This window comes from Sander lucioperca, chromosome 11 (assembly GCF_008315115.2).
Source record: "Sander lucioperca isolate FBNREF2018 chromosome 11, SLUC_FBN_1.2, whole genome shotgun sequence".
NCBI lineage: Eukaryota > Metazoa > Chordata > Actinopteri > Perciformes > Percidae > Sander > Sander lucioperca.
Window position 1 is genome coordinate 26,688,885 of NC_050183.1, and position 18,960 is coordinate 26,707,844.

The 18,960-nt window shown below is 41.9% G+C and overlaps 1 protein-coding gene across 2 annotated transcripts; it reads left to right on the top strand.

Annotated features, from left to right (window-relative positions):
* The first annotated feature begins 2,517 nt into the window (after nt 1-2,517).
* Nucleotides 2,518-17,480, top strand: rabggta (Rab geranylgeranyltransferase subunit alpha). 2 transcript variants are annotated; one of them, XM_036007538.1, is made up of 17 exons: nt 2,518-2,619; nt 2,953-2,995; nt 3,166-3,276; nt 5,398-5,522; nt 5,643-5,830; nt 7,730-7,987; nt 8,633-8,716; nt 8,842-8,924; nt 10,627-10,722; nt 12,808-12,913; nt 13,005-13,056; nt 13,129-13,217; nt 13,369-13,457; nt 13,540-13,656; nt 14,976-15,089; nt 15,240-15,327; nt 16,762-17,480. In XM_036007538.1, the coding sequence occupies exons 2-17, from the start codon at nt 2,993-2,995 to the stop codon at nt 16,908-16,910; spliced, it is 1,752 nt and encodes a 583-aa protein (XP_035863431.1). In that variant the 5' UTR covers nt 2,518-2,619; nt 2,953-2,992; the 3' UTR covers nt 16,911-17,480. The 2 variants fall into 2 exon arrangements, with proteins under 2 accessions (XP_035863431.1, XP_031167707.1); XM_031311847.2 differs by having other exon boundaries at nt 2,521-2,633; nt 2,959-2,995.
* The last annotated feature ends 1,480 nt before the right edge of the window (nt 17,481-18,960 follow it).

Below are 18,960 nucleotides of genomic sequence, written 5' to 3' on the forward strand. Positions count from 1 at the left end.
GCCACACAAACAGACAGAGACAGACAGCCACACAGACAGACAGACACACACACACACACACAGACAGACACACACACACACACACACACACACACACACACACACAGACACAGAAACAGACAGACAGACACAGACAGACAGACACACAGACAGACAGACAGACAGACAGACACACAGACACACAGACAGACAGACAGACAGACAGACACAGACAGACAGACAGACAGACAGGACAGAACCGGACCAGCTTTTAAGTTACAGACTTTAATATTGTATCAGTAGTTACACAGTATCTTATATGTGAGAAAATCATAGCATGGAAATATATCTTAGCAGGTTAATCACAATATTTGTCACATAAAGTCGTATGAGGTACAATTCCACTGAAATATAAATCCCATCAGCTCTTTCAACTTGTCCACGAGCATACATTTTGCAGAGCTGACGGAGAGGCGACTGGAGAACCTGGAGGTGTTTGAGGTTGCATTTTGTTTTTGCAACAACTTGTACACTAAACGACAATATGATAGGTACGCCTTGCAATAAAAGTTTCCAATCATTAAACTGTACCAGATTTTCTGTTCTTTTTTTGGTGATTTATAAATCCTTGTCTTCACGACAATACATTAATTACACAACATATTGTCTTTATAATGTACCAAACATGTTATTTGATAGAATAGAGATAGACAGATAGGTATAAATCTGACTTGTAGAGACCATATTGCTTTTTTTGTATTTTGCCCAACAAAGAAATCCAAGGAGAAGGGCAGGCAGTCTGGAAACTGTCTGACTGGAGAGTTTCCCCACCGAGGTGATGTAATGTAATTTATTTTCTCTATTTTGAAAACGAAGGATTAGATCTTTGTAATTTAATATCAGAGTGTACTTCGAATTTTCCACTAAATGAAAATGCAGTCAGGCATAGTGATAGAATGGCTGTGTGCAGTATTCATTTCCATTCTGAACTGAAAACATCAGTTGAGTACATGTCATGTAACCTTATTAGATGTGTCCTCTTTCTTTTACTTCTGTTACAGCAATAATAAATAATGTTGTTTTTATGAATGAAGCACACTTATCATTTTGCAATTACACTTACTAATCGTAAACTGGAAAAGTAAAAAAGAAAAATAATTAAAAAAAAAGGTTTTAGGTGGCTAATAAGTAATTAGAGCCTGGATTCTGCAGTTATTATTGAACTTGAAGCTTCGGACAGGGAATGTTGCCTGTGTCGTCTGTCAGAAGAGGGTATGGGCCCTAAAGTTAAGCATATCCACATATATATCAATATGTTGTGCCCCCTGAAAGCATCTGCTCCATAGATCTGTTCATGTCAGTGAGTTCTTCTTCTAACAAATCATCCAATTCTCAGTTAAGGCCAAGGAACTGCTCTTCCTCTCATCAAAAAGTATAGAATTCTATTCCAGCGACCTTTCTATCTGCTCTCCGCGCATGAGGAAGTGACTGCCCACACTTGCAGCTGCAAAACTAAACATTTAATCAAGATTTTCCAATTTGTTTTTGTCACGCAAGGAGGACATTTTAACATTCAAAACAAAAACAAACATTGCAATGGCAAGACCATTTTAAAACTACCTCAATGCGTTTTTCTGATACAAAAAATATGACCATGTAATGTTATCAAATCTCCATTATTTTGAGCAAAAAGTCAGTACCGAGTAAAGTTAGGCCTAACAGTACATCAAAACGTTAAGAACTGGAAAAAAATTCTCTTTTGCTTCAGCAAATGTTTAGCAAACAAGTTTAATTGCATTCTCTTACCAATGTTCTTTAGTGTGTGTGTATACTGTATGTGTGTGTGTGTGTGTGTGTGTGTGTGTGTGTGTGTGTGTGTGTTCTTGTTTAACTATATTCGTGGGGTCCAAAAACCAGGAGTCCAGTATACTTGTGGGGTCCCGACAGCTTTGTGGGGCCAAAATGCTGGACCCCACAAGTTTAAAGGGCTGTTTGAGGGTTAAGACTTGGTTGTAGGATTAGGGTTAGAATTAGGTTATGGTTAGGGTGAGGGTAAGGGTTAAGGTTAGGCATTTAGTTGTGATGGTTAAGGTTAGGGTAAGGGACTAGGGAATGCATTATGTCAATGACGGGTCCCCACAAAGATAGTGAAACGCACTATGTATGTGTGTGTGTGTGTGTGTGTGTGTGTGTGTGTGTGTCCCTGTCATGCAGTTTCCATCTTTATTAGACTTTAATGGACCTTTTTTACAGCAGACATTTTGACTTGTCATAGTAGGAAAAGCACAGCTGAAATTGATAACCTTAACGATGGCTCAATTCCATCAAGTGTCCCAGTAAGCTGGTTCAGTGAGTCTGCATGCACAATACCAGGACCTCTCCTAAGTGGAATGCAGCCACCATTAATGGTTGTGAATACACTTGTGCTTTTCCTACTATGACTTGAATTTGTCTGCGCTGCTGTTCGCTGTTTTCGCCACCAGAGAGCAACAAACCCCCGCGGTCAGGAAAATACTCTCTCCGTGACGTAAATGTCATGAGACGGAAGAGGAAAATTTGTAGTCGTTAAAAATCCTGTGACATGACAAATCAAACAGCATTCTGAAAAACATTACAGCAAGCCGAGCAGAAAAAAACAGAAAAACAGAAAACAGGTGGGTGTTCTATGGGATAAACCATGCGGCGATATATTTTCTGTCGCAGGTTTCTGTTATTCTGTGCTAGTTTGAATGGCTGTAATGTTAAATGAGCCCAGCCCTCTGTTGTTTACTGGGAAACGGAGATAATTAGCAAGCTAACAGCAGACTCAGGGCTGCTTATATTCAGTGTTTTAACCTCACTGAGGGCTAAATGCATACATGCCGATGCTAAGCTAAGCTTGTCATAACATGTGCCAGTCTGTCAGCTCTGTGTGCGTCTGTAAAGTAAACGTTACTCAGGCCTAATCTGAATACCACTCCTCATTCCCATTATAAACAGATCTGTTGGGAAGTACCCTGCACAACCAGAAAGGATGGTAAGAAATTGACTCATTTTCTTTTGAAATATTGGAATATTCACTGCTCTGGTGTACTGTTCACATTGCACATGAAGTGGTCAATTATTTATAATAAGCTTTAACCAGCAGAGTGAAATGTACTTATGTTCGCCTACCTTTTTTTTTGTTTTTATTTTTGCTTTTGACAGCATGGTAGAGTGAAGGTTAAATCCACAGCCCAGCAGGAGGAGGAGAAAAGAAAGGAGAGGGAGAAGAAACTGAAGATATACGTGGCTGCACGAGATGCCTGCTTTTCTAAGGTTCTTTAGAAAGCCACATTTATACTACATACCATGTATTTTACATGACTATATAATGTAATATTCTGTATTCTTGCTATTTTAACACACCGCAAGAAAAGAATAGAATTAGTGAGTATTACCTGTGTAGCTAAAGCCTGATATAGCTTACCATCTCACCATTGCACTGGGTGGTATGTTACTTCATTACCATGAACACACATTCTATTTTTTTTGTCAAAACCACACACACTGTCCTGCTGCTGTAAATACCAGAGTGAATTCATCCACAGCTGAACATAGTCTCTAACAAGTGCACTACTTATCTTCCTTTATTCCTCTATTCGGATCCCCATTAGCCAAGTACGTGTCGCTGCAGCCCGTGGGAAGGCGGGGCTTTGACATCAAGCCCCGCCCACAAGCTCCCATGATCCGTCAGGTTCAGTTACCCCAGAACAGGTGACTGTGCGCTGGGTACAAAGCACCGCGAGTTGCCGGTAGTGGTGCTCCGTCAGGTCAGCAGTAGTTGGTGGTTCAGTTACCTGAGAATAGGTGAAGTTCAGGCACCAAAACGACTAGTTAAGTTTAGGGAAAGATCGTGGTTTGTATTAAAACTCTCCCCAAGGAACACTCATTTCCTGGGTGAAAGTCTTTTATTTTCCCCAACTCCGCTCCCTGGTAAGTCCTGTATGTTAATGCCCGCGCATCCTCCCCGACCACTGCCCTACGCAGCCAGCCGTGTTCTTATACAGCAGCAGTCAATGTGGTGCACACAATGCGAAGTCCAGAAACTTTCCCTCACCACGTGCCCCGGGGATTTAAAGCTGCGTGACGTAAACAAACAAAAAAATGGCTGACTTGGATGTGGGAAGCCCCGCCTTCCCGCGGGCTGCAGCGAGATGCTCCTCCCATTAGCTGCTAACAATGTAGCAGCTACTCTTCCTGGGGTCCACATAAAACAATCACAACATATCCTATTTAGTAACTTTTGATGAAAACAACAGTGCCTGGCCGTTATAGGAATTTAAAAAGGTTCTACAACTGTATACTAGAGTCCGACCGATATATCGGTGGGCCGATATTATCAGCCGATATTAGGCATTTTCCAAACTATCGGTATCGGCATTTATAATGGCCGATTAAAATTTTTTTTTAATATTCATTCATCAGAATCATTTATAATGACAAATGACAAATGATTCTGATAATTGAATATTAAAAAAATAAAATAAAAATGGACGAAACACCCTTCAACCATTGAAAACCATTTTTTTTTACTTTGAGCCATGTCAGGATTCTGAACTAGGAAGGTGGGGGCTGGGGAGGTGGAGGAAAAGCGTTGCCAGCAGCAGCACTGAGTGCAGCAGTGTCAGTGTAACAGGGATCAGTGAGGAGGAAGTCCCATTTAAAAAGACCGCCTCGATGTGAGAATGGCTGTGATTGGTGTGTGTCTGATAGGAATCATAATTCAATCAGGGGGCGTGTGACTTTGTGTCCTGCATGAACTAGAGCCTGCCGACATTATCGGCCGATATTAGGCATTTTCCAAACTATTGGTATCGGCATTTATAATGGCCAATTAATGAATATTTAAAAAATAAAATTAAAACGGACGAAACAACCTTCAACCATGTTCTGAGTGTTGGCGTTGCATAGTTTGTCCACCAGAGGACTCTCTACAACGTCCCTGTTGGCAACACTGTTCGATTTTTTTGTTGTTATTGTCTTTTTGTTCATAGGACTGTAAGTTTCATATCTTAAGTTGCGCATTTCTGGATTTTTTATATCTGATTTTTAAATCATCAAATATTTGTATCGGTATCGGCCTTAAAAATCTTTTATCGGTCGGCTCTACTGTATACCGTTAACCTGTTTTTATGTCTTCAGTAGGAACAAATGGGCCCAGGACAGGATAGGAAAGTTGGAAAGAATTTAGAGACAGAACATCAGTCTTATCAATTATATGGCAGTCTACATGGGACATTTAAAGTACAGTTTAGAAACCAAAACGTCATGCCTGGTGCTTATTGAATACTTTCACTGACTGTGCCTATTTAAAACAAGTTTTATTCTTGTGGTCATTTCTTATGTCCTGTGTGTGTGTGTGTGTGTGTGTGTGTGTGTGTGTGTGTGTGGTGACAGAGGAAGGAGGGTATTTGCGATGATGAGGCTCTCCAGATTACCCAGCAGCTTCTATCATCCAATCCTGACTTTGCTACCCTGTGGAACTACAGGAGAGAGATCCTAATGCACCTGGAGACTGTGAGGTTAGATCACTACCAGTTATCTTAACCTGCAGATTCACAGTGTAACACTTTTCGAATGGTAAATCATCAGAGATATGACAAAAGAATTGTGTTTTTGTTGTTTCTCGATGTGCGCTCCAGAGATGAGGATGAAGTGCAAAAGATTTACCAGGCTGAGCTGTCATTCCTGGAGTCTTGCCTGAAAGTGAACCCAAAGTCCTACGGCAGCTGGCACCACCGAGGTTGGGTCTCAACCCGCCTGCCCCGACCGGACTGGGCCAGAGAGCTGGGCTTGTGTGATCGCTGCTTGAGCCTGGACGACCGCAACTGTGAGTAATGGAGTCGAAGCAAGAGAGCTCAGAATTGTACAAATCTGGATCAGTTGCATTTGTTTGCAACTGATCTAGACCTGATAACAGTGTTGTAGTACTCGAGACCAGTCTCAAGACCACTTTTTGAACGTCTCTGTCTCGTCTTGGAGCAACCACATTTTTACTCGAGCTCGTTTCGTTCTCGAGTAAAGAGGACTCGGGATTTTATTTCAAGACCCCAACTGCATTATCTGATTTCTGTAGTGACATAATTTCAGTCAGGAACACTCTCGTCATCAGGCACGTGCACACATAGACATCAGAGGGGGCACCTGCCCTTTTTCTTCCTTGAGATAAAGTGCTCTTTTTTTTTTTAAATAAATTAATATATATACAGTATGTTTGTGCACAGCATTTCTGTCAAACAAATGTATGTATTGAATAAAAAATCCAAATATCCGGTCGGGAGATTAGACTTTGTTGAGTTATGAGTCAAATAAATTGGTAAGGAAGTCGGAGTTGAAAGAATGAATGAATAAATGCTTGCTTTATTTCGAACATGTAAAAGAAAAACAATATTAATACAATAAAAGCTAAAACAACAACACAATATTTTTATTTTTTATTATTAATAATAATTATATTATAATATGAATATAAATGGCCTTATATTTGTATCATATAGTGATACAAATTGTGTTAATATATATTTAATGTTTTGTTTAAAAAAAAGTTTTTCTTTTTAAATAAATAATTATAAGATGTTCCCTTTTTTTTTTTTTACACTGCCCCCTGCCCCCAAAATGTGTGTGCACTCTCTGCTCGTCATAGATTGAACCATTTATTGCAACAAATGGAGATACAGTTATGCTTGGCGCTGATGGCTCCGCTCTTGATAATGCTCCCTGGACCAGCCAAGCAGCATGCTAAGCTGAAACAGGGAGCATTATGCAGTTCATGCAGTTATTTTGTTCATAGGACTTTAAGTTTCATATCTTAAGGTACGCATTTCTGGATTTAAAAAAAAAATATATATATATCGGCCGATGTATCTGATTTTTAAATCATCAAATATTTGTATCGGTATCGGCCTTAAAAATCCTTTATCGGTCGGGCTCTACTGTATAAGTTTCATATCTTATATATCGTTTGTATTTTTATACATTTTATTTATCAGAACTTTAATATATTTTGATGTTCCTCTGTTCTGTTGTGACTATAAAACAAGTTTGTTTTTAAACTGCATTATCATATTATTTTAGTGAGGACTCATAAATAACTACAAATAACTAATGTTAGGGAAATCTGTTTATGTTTTGTTACGCGTTTCTGGATTTTTTTTAAAAATATATATCGGCCGATGTATCTGATTTTTAAATCACCAAATATTTGTATCGATGTCGGCCTTAAAAATCCTTTATCAGTCGGGCTCTAATATGAACTAACGCTAAGCTTAATCACTGTGATTGGATGTAAAACTTCCTGCTTCAAATGCAACCAGTAACTCATTTGAAATTGGTTACTGTTACATCTCTCACCGCCCCGGTAACACACACGTTCCAAATAAAGGGAATGCCGGAGACGGGAGAAGAAGCTCTGGCTGTTTAGGAGAAGTCAGCCAAATTGTCTGTATTAAAATTTGGCTGCCTAAACCATAAGGAGTTTATTTATTTTCTGTGGGTGTTTTCTATGGGAATGTGGATCTTTCAGATTAAATTGAGGAAGGCCTTTGGTTAGCTTTTTCCACCTTTTATCGTGCCGTGCAGTGCTGGGCTTGCACTAGTCTGGTCTTGGTCTTGTCTCGGTCTCGATGATGACTCTGTTTCGGTTTAGGTGTTCTGGACTACACAGCCTGCCTGATATGTCACTGCCCTCTTTCCATCCATGTCTCACACCGTATTCTCCCATTTCGACCAGTCCATTGCTGGGATTATCGTCGGATGGTTGTGAAGATGTCCGGTGTTCCCGTGGATCAGGAGTTGGCGTTTACCGATCGTCTCATCGGCTCCAACTTCTCCAACTACTCCAGCTGGCATTACCGCAGCACCCTGCTGCCGCTGCTGCACCCAGAGTCTCCCGAGCCCCATTCACCGTGCCGCGAGCCTCGCCGGGCCTCCTCTCCACCTTCCCCGCAAACCCACTCCCATCGCGTCTGTGAAGAGCAGCTCCTCAAAGGTAAACTCACCAACGACTCAAATGAATGGCCAGGTTGTGGAGTCAGCAATACCCACTAACAACAGACAGGGGGCAGTCTGAGGCTTTACAATGGCTGTCAATCGTAGTGCTTTACAAGTGGATGTCTGATTGATTGATTGATAGATAGATAGACATGCACACACTTACTTACTTACTTACTTACTTTATTTATTGATCCCCAAGGGGAAACTCAAGGTCCCAGTAGCTTAAAGACATCACACACAACATACACATACATCATAAACAGGATGATAACAAATCCACACGAATTATATGGACAATAAAAGAAACGATACTAAATAAAAAATCCACATGAATGTACTATAAGGGATGTATAAGCATGAGACTCTTGCAGTGACAGGGCAGGGACTGACCCTGTGATTCAGTCTGTATGGTAAGGTGCTCTATGAGAGTGTGTGTCATGGTGGTAGTTCAAATAAGTCCAACAGTGCAAGGATAAAGTCTAGAGACCAGCATTAAATATGGACAATATAAGAGAATAATGTATACATAGTAATATAAAAACTATAGCAGTGCAAGGATAAAGTTTAAAAAAAGACAGCTGTGAGTGCTGCTGTGTAATTCAACACATGTAGCATCTAACCAAACCCATTTTTATTTCAGAATATGAGCTTGTACAAAACGCTTTCTTCACTGACCCCAACGACCAGAGTGCTTGGTTCTACTATCGCTGGTTGCTAGGCAGAGGTATGTTCATCTGTAATTGTGTCTATATGTACACATATGTATACATGTTTAGAGCAGTTTTTCTGAGCATGCAAATAAATTATTTGCTGTTCTTTAGTCATGTATCAAACTCGTCTTTTCGACAGCGGAACGCGAGGAGATGATAAGCTGTGTGTACGTCAGTCGGGATGAGGAGAGAGTGGCCGTCGCCTTCTCTAGGCCTGTCAATGTGAGTGCCATCACTGTTTTTTCACTTATTTCTCACACTTTAACAATTGGTTACACACATTTCGCTATGCTGCGTGCACTTTTTAAATACTCTACACACAGTTGTCTTAACCAACATGCAGCTCAGCACTAGAGGATGGATACCCGACCTGGCGGTACCTGACGGGCCGGGCCGGGTTCGGACAGATATTTAGAAATGATGTTCAGGTTCGGGTCGGGCTCGGTCACATCAGCGTGATAAGGCATTGAACATTTTAAATTTGAAACCGCTTATTATGTAGGTGCGTGCCTGTGTTAACGTGAGCTTGTTGCCCCGTGTGCGCTAATGCGCTCATGTGTTGACATTTCCGACTGCCTTCCTACAGTTGCTTAATAAAAGCTTTCCACACAAACAAACATACATGTATCATTAGTATGAGGAAAAAAATTTGATTTTAACTGTCGGGCTCGGCCATAAATATCTTAATGCCTGTTGGGCTCGGGCCGGGCTCGGTTACTGCTCTGTTGGACGCAGGCCGGGCTCGGACAGAAAAATGCGGGCCGATCCGCACTCTACTCAGCACACAGCAACAGTTAATCTCAAATCAAAAAATGCAACCAAAACACTTCCTGGATCAACTCATGCAACACTGACAACATCGGTCTCCCAACAAGAACACTGTCACTCATAACACAATGACCTAAAAAAAACACTAACGGCTGGAAGCATTACAATATACTGTATATCACAATTGGCTTTGAAGCTTTTTTTTTTCTTTTTTATATTACAATAACAAGAAAGTCACCTCTTTACTGAATGGGTTGTCCTACCTTACAGTAAGTTACAGAAAGGAGTTCAGAGTTCTTTATTGTCTGTCGAGGGGACATTTGATTTGAAGTTGGAGGTACAAAAAAACAACAAAACCACAACACAATAAACAAGGCCTAAAACATCTTAGCAGCACACAACCAATAGATTGATTAAGAACAATTTCATCACCTAAAAATTGCACAGTGTGAAATAAATCCCTTGAGATTGTCTGGAGAAGGTGATTTCTAAAAGGGTCACTGAGAAGGCCCAAGTGACACCAACAAAAACTGTGCATTCAAGACTTTTGCAAGTTAACAGCTTTAATTTAATTACATCACACCTTAGGTCCTCTCTAGCCCCCAACCTTCCTCTTTCTTTGTGTTGGCATTCTAAACTCTATGGTTAACTGCTCCTCAGATCTCTGCAGGGTAAATCCAGACAGCTAGCTAGACTATCTGTCCAATCTGAGTTTTCTGTTGCACGACTAAAACAACTTTTGAACGTACACACTTTCCACCAAAACAAGTTCCTTCCTGAGGCTATTTTGCAGCGGCACCATGGCTCCGTCCGGGGCTTAGTGGCGCCCAAGACGATTGTGATTGGTTTAAAGAAATGCCAATAAACCACATCAGGTTTTTCTCCCATCCCAGAATGCTGTGTGGACTAGAGGTCTGGCTATGTGAGACTATGCTTGAGTGAGAAAACAATGTATGTGGGTGTGTCAGCGCAATAAAAAGTTCTCCACAGTTTAGTCCACACTGGCTGCTGTGTGCTGACTGTTTGAAGAGTTTGAACAAGTGAACTCTGTATTAAGAAGCGTGTGTAACCAACTGTAAGAATCTGTGATGTGGTGTCCTTGTGGTACACTGCTGCGTTTCCTGAGCGACCTCTCTTCTTGCCTCTGCTCTGTTAGGCGCAGTCTGTGGGCCTGCTGCTGGTCCTCGACGGTCAGCCCCAGAGAGTGGAGTGGAGGAGCGTCCACCCGCGCTTCAAACACAGCCCTGTCTGGGTATCCTTTTCCATTGGCCGATCACGCCTCCGATATTATCGTTGACTGTCACTGTGTGCTGCTGATTGAACAGGATACAGGTTTAACTCTCTGTTTTCCTCATTCTTTACATACCACATGCTGATAAGGAAGGGGAAGGGGTTCAGCACAAAACTTTAACCAGTGTACTGGAAAGGAATGTTATTATAACCTTTAACCGCAGATTTGTAGTGGGACTTCCTGTCATGGCTTTTTTTTAAGCTTTTCTAACTTGTCAGGGCACAGTGATACAGAGGACACCATGTTTAGTCTGACAGCTAAAGTACTGTAGATGCATTTTAGGAGGAAGGGGATTATCTCCAGCTCCAGGAGGGCTGTCTGTATCTGAGCTCGCATATGAGAGCTAGCAAAAAAATGGTGGTTTCATCCCAAAAAGGTTGTTGAATTCACTAGACACCATTTGAAAAACATGAATGATTCTGTCTTTAAAAATAATACTTATCTGAGGATAATTTCTGTAATTAACATGGAATAGTGGGTGTTAATATTTTGAGAAAACAAAACTTCTTTCACACTTTTTTGTATGTCATACTTTTGTTTACTTTTAATTCCCTATCCTAGGTTTGCTCGGTTTCCATGAAAAAGGATCTGTTGACATGCGAGCCGAGTACAGTGCCTTGCAAAAGTATTCACCCCTCTTGGCGTTTTTCCTATTTTGTTGCATTGAAACCTGTAATTTAAATGGATTTTTTTTTTGGATTCTATGAAATGGAGCTACACAAAATGGGAAACTATTGTGAAATAAAAAAAAATAAAAAAAGTGTAAAGTGGTGCATGCATACAGGTATGTACTCACTTGCTTTGCTATGAAGCCCCTACCAGTTACCTTTTTAGAAGTCACATAACTAGTTAAATAAAGTCCACCTGTAATCTCAGTCACATGATCAGTCACATGATCTCAGTGTGTCCCGAGAGGCCCGACAGTCAGCAACCCCACTAAGCAATGGGCGCCATGAAGACCAAAAAACCTTTCCAGACAGGTCAGGGACAAAGTTGTGGAGAAGTACAAATCAGCATTGGGTCATAAAAGAATATCGGAAACTTTGAACATCCCATTGGAGCACCATTAAATCCATTATTACAAAATGGAAAGAATATGGCATCAATCCAATTGAGAATCTGCGATATGAATTAATGATTGCTGCACTGTTACTAGTGGAACTCATCCAACTCGAAGGAGCTGGCACAGTTTTGCCTTGAGGAATGGGCAAAAATCCCAGTGGCTTGATGTGCCAGGCTTAGAGCCCGAGAGACTCGGAGCTGTAATCACTGCCAGAGGTGGCTCTACAGTATTGACTTTGGAGAGGGGGGGGGGGGGGGAATTGTTTTTTTTGTGTCTTATTTCTTGTTTGTTTCACAATAAAACAAATTTAGCATCTTCAAAAGTGGTCATGTAAATCAAATGATACATGCCTGAAATTATACCTCCCCTTTCTTATGCAAAACAAATGAATAAATAATTGATTACATTTTGTTTTTTTTAATACAACAAATCCAATTTAATTCCAGGTTGTAAGGGAACAAAATAGGAAAAATGTCAGGGGTTAATACTTTCACAAGGCACTGTAGCTGTTATGATTTTATCTGTATTTATTCATATCCATATTTACTCATAATCCCATGTTAATATTAGTTTTTTCATGGCGGGAGCAGATGCAGCTTTGGCCAGACACTTCAATTGTGGTGACTCAGTATGTAAATTCAGCATCATCTAATTATTTTGTCTTTAGATTTATATTTTAATTATGCTTTCTCTCAAACTAAATGCCAAAAAAATAAAATAATGTTTACTCGGTGATCTAAATGAATCTATTAAAAGCCTAGTTTGTGTAAATGACTGTTTTGCTAATCCATCGAGGATGTTATATTTATGTCATACTGCCCAGCTCTACCCGTCTGCTGTATTGGCATGAAAATGAGCCATGGACTTAGTATGCACCACGCTCTGGGACTGTGTGGCTTTCATGTGGGCTTCTTTTAAAGGTGGCTAATTGGAAGTCGAAATCAAACTCTTCCACGTGTTTTTCAACCTTAACACCGGCTCAGATCTGTGATCTTCCTCCTGGAACGATAAGCGACGTCACAAATGAGCACAACCTGACTGTGCACTGGACTGAAAAACACACTCACCGAGACTGTGCTCTGTACACAGGTGATGCACAGCGCGCGTCTTCACATCATCGTGTTCATGTTCCACAAATGTATGTTTCCTCAATGACACTGTAAACTTTCAACTTCCACAGGTCGGAGTGAGAGTTGGTGTCGGGACTCCGCTACGGATCAGGAACTCTTCAGGTATCGTCTTGGCTTAGCACATTCTGTAGTTTGTTTAAAAGAGTAAGCACTGAATGTGTTGTTTCTCTGTAGGAGTGAACTCTCAGTAGAGAAGACCTCAGTGTTACAGTCAGAGCTGCAATCATGCAACCAGCTACAAGAACTGGAGCCGCTCAACAAGTGTAAGTGATTTTAAAAAGCATCCCATCCACGTGGTTCCTTTTCCTTTACACAACCAAATCACCAACATCACATAAATACACAATATAAGTTTGCTGCCGCTGATGGTGATGCTTTCTGGTAGCCGTTGAAACACTCTGCTTGCCTTGGCAGGGTGCTTACTGACCATTATCCTCCTCATGAGGGCACTAGACCCTCTGGGATATGAAAAAGAGACACTTGCTCATTTCCAAACACTGAAAGTGAGTACCAACCATGTACAGTCTGTAACACTGACTAGGATATAGATCACTGACTGAAGGCTCTCGTTTTTTTCTCCCTCAGGAAGTGGATTCCATGCGCTCTGCATATTACAGTGACCTGTGCAGCAAGTTTATGATTGAAAACACCATCCTGAAAATGGAGTATGCTGAAGTGCGTGTCTTCAGTATTTCTGACAAGGTTGGTTCAGAACAAGTCGCAAATTCCGGGTTCCAGAAGTGAAGCCAATGCACGTTGTGCCTTTAACCTGCATTCTGACATTTCCAGCAGGGGGCAACTAGCCTGGAAATCCAGACCCAAATCCGAAAGAGTAAAGGTCTGGCAATGAGCAATGAAAATGGCCCAACTCGAAGGGCAGCACCAAGCATGCATTTGAAAATCTCACTGCATGCAATTGGATACCACTACGACCAATCACAACCACCAGTGGGTTTTCGCTAAGCCCCATACGCTTAGCTACCAGCGGAGCTAACTGGTAGATTAAACTCTTGCCGTATCCGTCTTCTGTTCCTCTTTTAGATAAAAAGCCAAGTCTAACTCGTTCATTGTAGCGGTCAAAGCCGTTTCAAACAACTGGTGTTCATCCGTAGCCATCTTGCAATGTTTACTAATGACTTGGACGTCACAGCGCTGTCGTCATCTGTTTAGCTCGCCTCTGGCCCGCCTATATCAGATACACCGATGTGATTGGTGCAGCTCGGCTACAAGGGCATAGTTAATGAGCATCACTACTGAATGCCAGAGTGACTCGCTGAGCAAATTCCAGTTGTGCTCTCACGAGAACTCTGGACTCAACTCCACTGACCTCCAAAATGAAGTCCGTTTCTATAGAAGTCTATGGGGAAATGAGCCTACTGACCTCACTTGATTGGAGCTTGTTTTGGGGTTTTGCCCATGTTTTCATCTTATAATTTGACCCTCTCACTTTGTTTTCACTTCATCAAAGTTAATCGGAACATTTGGGTCACCTAAAAATGTCATGTTCTGCCAACCAAGCTAGCGCTATTGTTAGCTGGTATTTTTTCAACCAGCAGTGTACTGCCGTACATGCAGATAAATAGCGGCAGTACCCGGAGGTCTGCGTTTACCCGCTGGCAAAACTACGGTGGATGACTCACCTCAGAAGGGTTTAAAATCAGCAACTTTTCCCTCTTTAGCGTTTAGCCTAGTGCAGGGCCATTGAAACATACACAACACTGGCTTAGACGCGTCATCCTCCCCAGCTCTGCCATTTTCCCCAAATATGGTCACTTCTGCCTCCAAAATACCAAGATGGCGACAGCAAAAATGCAAACTCCTGGCTTTGAAACGGCAGTCCACAAACCCATGGGTGATGTCACTGATGCTACGTCTATTAGTTATTTTTGATATTATTACAGTGAACATTACAAATGAATTAAATTAGCTTATTGTATGAAATGATCTTTACCTGCATGGCTGCCACATAGGGAAGTTCTGAAAAGTCATTTCTCACGTTTCTGTTTTCTTTTTTCTAACAGAACGTGACCACTTTATGCCACCTGGACCAACTGTTACTGGTTACCCATATCAATCTGTCCTCCAATCAGCTGCAGCGGCTGCCTCCTCAGTTCGCCATGTTGCAGTGCCTGGAGGTGATTAGGCTCCAATTCAAACCCAGTTATACGTCACAGTCCTACACCAACAGTGTTCCCTTTCTTCTGTTGTGTGTCCCACAGTTTGTAGATGACAGTAGGAAAGATACATATTGATTGCTCATTTTCTGGAATTTTTCACGCTTGCAGGTCTTGGAGGCTGATAACAACTCCATAGAAAATCTGGAAGGGGTGTTCCACCTTCCCAAACTGGAGGAAGTCCACTTGAAGAATAACAGTATCCTTAAAACCGATCATTCATATTCCATTGTTTGTTTGCTGGAGAATGTCCTGTTCTGGGTCTGTGTTTATCTCTCTAGCATCAGTGTCACAGAGATCAATTTATATTAAGGCCCCTATCTTGCACCCGGTGCAGCGCAGCGCAAAACCCAACGCAAGTGTCTTTGCTAGTTTAAGACCGATGCAGTTGTCAATTTCCCGTCCAGCGCCCACGTCGTTTAAACAGCAAATGCACCTGCGCCCATCTTTGCGCCCATGGGCGTGCTGGTCTTACAGGGAAGTGTGTTCAGGTGCATTCTGGGAGAATTGCTATCTTGAGGCAGCGGGAAGTGATTGCTCCATTGACCAACAAAAACCTGGTCTAAAGTCAATAGCGCACCATTTCATTGTTATTTTAACAGCAAATTAGTAAAATGCACCTAGGCTTATGCACAGTGTGCGCACACTATGCTTGTGACACACACACAGGGAAGCGCAGCAGCACACACACATGCAAAAGATTACAAATAAAAATATCACGGTGCAAATCCTCCATCATAACAGCAATGCTCCAAGGTCCAAACGTGCCTGGCTTTTAAAGGGAATGGGAGATGATCTCTGATTGGTTTATTGCATGTTACGCCCAAAACACACCTATGATTAATGTAAGTACTAAGTACAACCCTTTTGAACCATGCGCCCAGCACACCGGGACCCTTTTTTTCGCCGTCGACATGCCCTAGACACACCTGTGTCATGTGCTTCACGCCGTGCGCTTAGAACGTTAAAATAGGACCCTATATCTGTATTAGTCCTCTCACAGTGTACAAGTGACTCGAGACACGTGGGAATCAGTGCACGGCTCAACGCTGCAAAACAGCCCCGCTGAGGAGCGCGAGCAGCTGATGGTGTGTGAAGAGTGCGATGTAACAGATGCACTACACACAGTGTTGGTGTTTACAGAGTTTGTAGAAATTACAGCGTTAACGAGACTCTTCAGCTTCGATGCGAGATTAATTAGCTGTTTACCTGAAACTTTGGAAATAAAATCAGCGCTGCAATTTCGCAGAGCAAACAGCATCATTAAGATGGGAAGAGACACATAACAACGCCGCAGACTCCCTTTCCTTCACGCTTCACTTCCCCTGATACACTCAGGAGGAGTGAATGTTGTTTACAGGTTATGACCCATGAAACAAGGCTACATTCAAGTTTTGTTTTTGTAATGACAGTCAAATTTCAGTTTCAGTGCATACCTTCTAATGCAAGTTTAGGCTTTCAAGTTTTATATTTAGAAGAATTAATTAATGTCCCAGTGTCATATTTGACATGTGGCTCTTAGAGTGTTGTTGTGGAATATGTGCATCCTGTCTCCTTCTATTCATTGCTGCTAATGTGACTCACCACAGCACACGGGGAAGGTTTTTTTCCATTAACCCAAAAAAATGCACAGAAATCTCCACATTGGCAGATCTTCAGCCGCTGGCCTCCTGCCCCAAGCTGAAGCGCCTTGATCTCCGTGGCAACCCTGTCACTCAGACGGCCAATATCGAGTCGGAGCTGACCGAGCTGCTGCCCTCCGTCACAGACCTCCAGCTCTGATTGGACGGAATCACTGCCATCGTCGTCCCGCCGTTAGATTGTCCCTCACATTCTCTGGCGTGTTTGTTTGTGAAAGAGCGAGTGGGTGTTTTTCAGGCGTCTTGTGGCTGTTTGTTCCACTTGTTGGTTTGAGAGACTGTCAATGGCACCGATCCCTGAGGGTCTGAAAGCCTGATGCCTCAGAGTATATGTCAGAAACCTCTAACACCTTCAGCAAAATGTCTAGATGTGTGTGTGTGAGTGCATAATTACCAACGTTGCGTTTCTTTGTGTGCGCGTACGGATGTCCTTAATACAACACACCCAATTGCATGTGGAAACCTTGATAATGGAGTAAATTGACTGTATATGGATGGCCATGCTGCTATGCTGGCTTATTGCTTCCATTAGCTTTAAAACGGTTGAATAAAAAATAAATGCTACTAACTACCTAATGATCATAGCATTGCATAGTTCTCTTACACATTTTTTTAAAAGGTTGCGTAAAACATTTAATATATGACACTATACTGTTGCACAGTAAGTCACAGATCCAGTAATAAAACAGCACACATTGTGTCACTGCCTTCCTGTTCGTGTTTTCCTTTTGTTGTCAAAAATACAAATGAACATCTGATGTTCCTGAATGGATCTTTAATCCCTGCCCCATTCATGAGGCGGTTTAAAAGGTGTGCCAGAGTCACCTGGAGTGTGTCACCTGACTCAGCCTTCAGTTAGGTTACTGTCTTTGTTCATTTGTTTGCCTTTTTAATGTAATACATTTGACTTTGCGACATATCCGGTTGATGTTGGCCTTTTTGTCTAAGGAAACCCTTTAGGCGAGAACTGTCCTTTGGGTGTGTCTAATCAATTTTTTTTTAAGTATACCGCACGTTTTGGCTCATAACTCATGTTAGATTTGCCACCTGTAGAGAAACAACACTAAGAGTCTACGGGAGGGATTCTTAACATGCTTTGGCCAGGGGCCACTTTTGCAAAATGGCACAAGGCCAGGGGCCAGTTAAAGCAACACCAAAGATTATTTTCTCTTATTATATATTTAATCTAGTCACACATTTGAATCTAGAGTCAGTATTAGGGTTGGGTATTGTTTGGTTTGGATACCGGTGCTAAAGCGATACTTTTAAAACGGTACCGGTGCCTTAAAGGTGCCTGAACCGATACTTTTTAAGAAAGTAAAAAAAAAAGAAGGGTACTAAACAGTTGGCGACATTAAAGAATGGCTTGTTTATTGCTAAGGCCATATCAAAACGCCATTCAAGTGACAGCCTTTGTTGTGTTTGATTGCTAACTTGTAGCCAGCAGTGAGCCAACTTCATTATGTAGGTCCATTTTAATTAGATTGACATTATAGAAGTCTCTCGTTTAGGTTCTTGTAGGTTACTTCAGCCTCTAATCTACAATCAGGGATCATGCCGTGAAAATGTGATGCCTTACGCATTACGTCATTGTCGCAAAGTGACGCATGCGCAACTCACATCTGGACTTGGCTCACATCGGGTAGTGACACCCGTCAGAACGTGTGACTGTAGAGCCGTCATAAAGGCAAATTCATCTATTCATGTTTTATTGAATTGTTTTCAACCATTCAACATTTACTGTCCCCGCCCATTATTGCCTAGAGGCAAATCCAGTTGCCCAGTCCCATTAGGTCAGGTGTACAGACCCAGAGGCGTTTTCTAGGCTTATGGTGTGTTCACCCCAAACGTAAAGTAACTTTTTCACGCTGTGTGATTACATATTAAATCAATGCATAGATGTGAATTGGTACCAGGCAGCACCATTTACGCAAAATGGATTAGTGCAAAGTAGCACTGGAAGCGGCTGGGTCTCTGTCCGGGGATCCTCCCCTCTGTTAGCGTCAGATACGACGCAAAACCCCCCCTTCAGCGTGTGTGTAGAACGCACTGGGGAGAGCAGCAGCTACACGGCGCTTGAAGATGACGTAGCATTAAGAGCAACAACGGTAGCGAGTAGTATGAAAGCCCAAAAATCGGACTTTCACCCAGGAGACCGGGGTTTGTGTCCTGCATGTCACGTTTCCTAAACC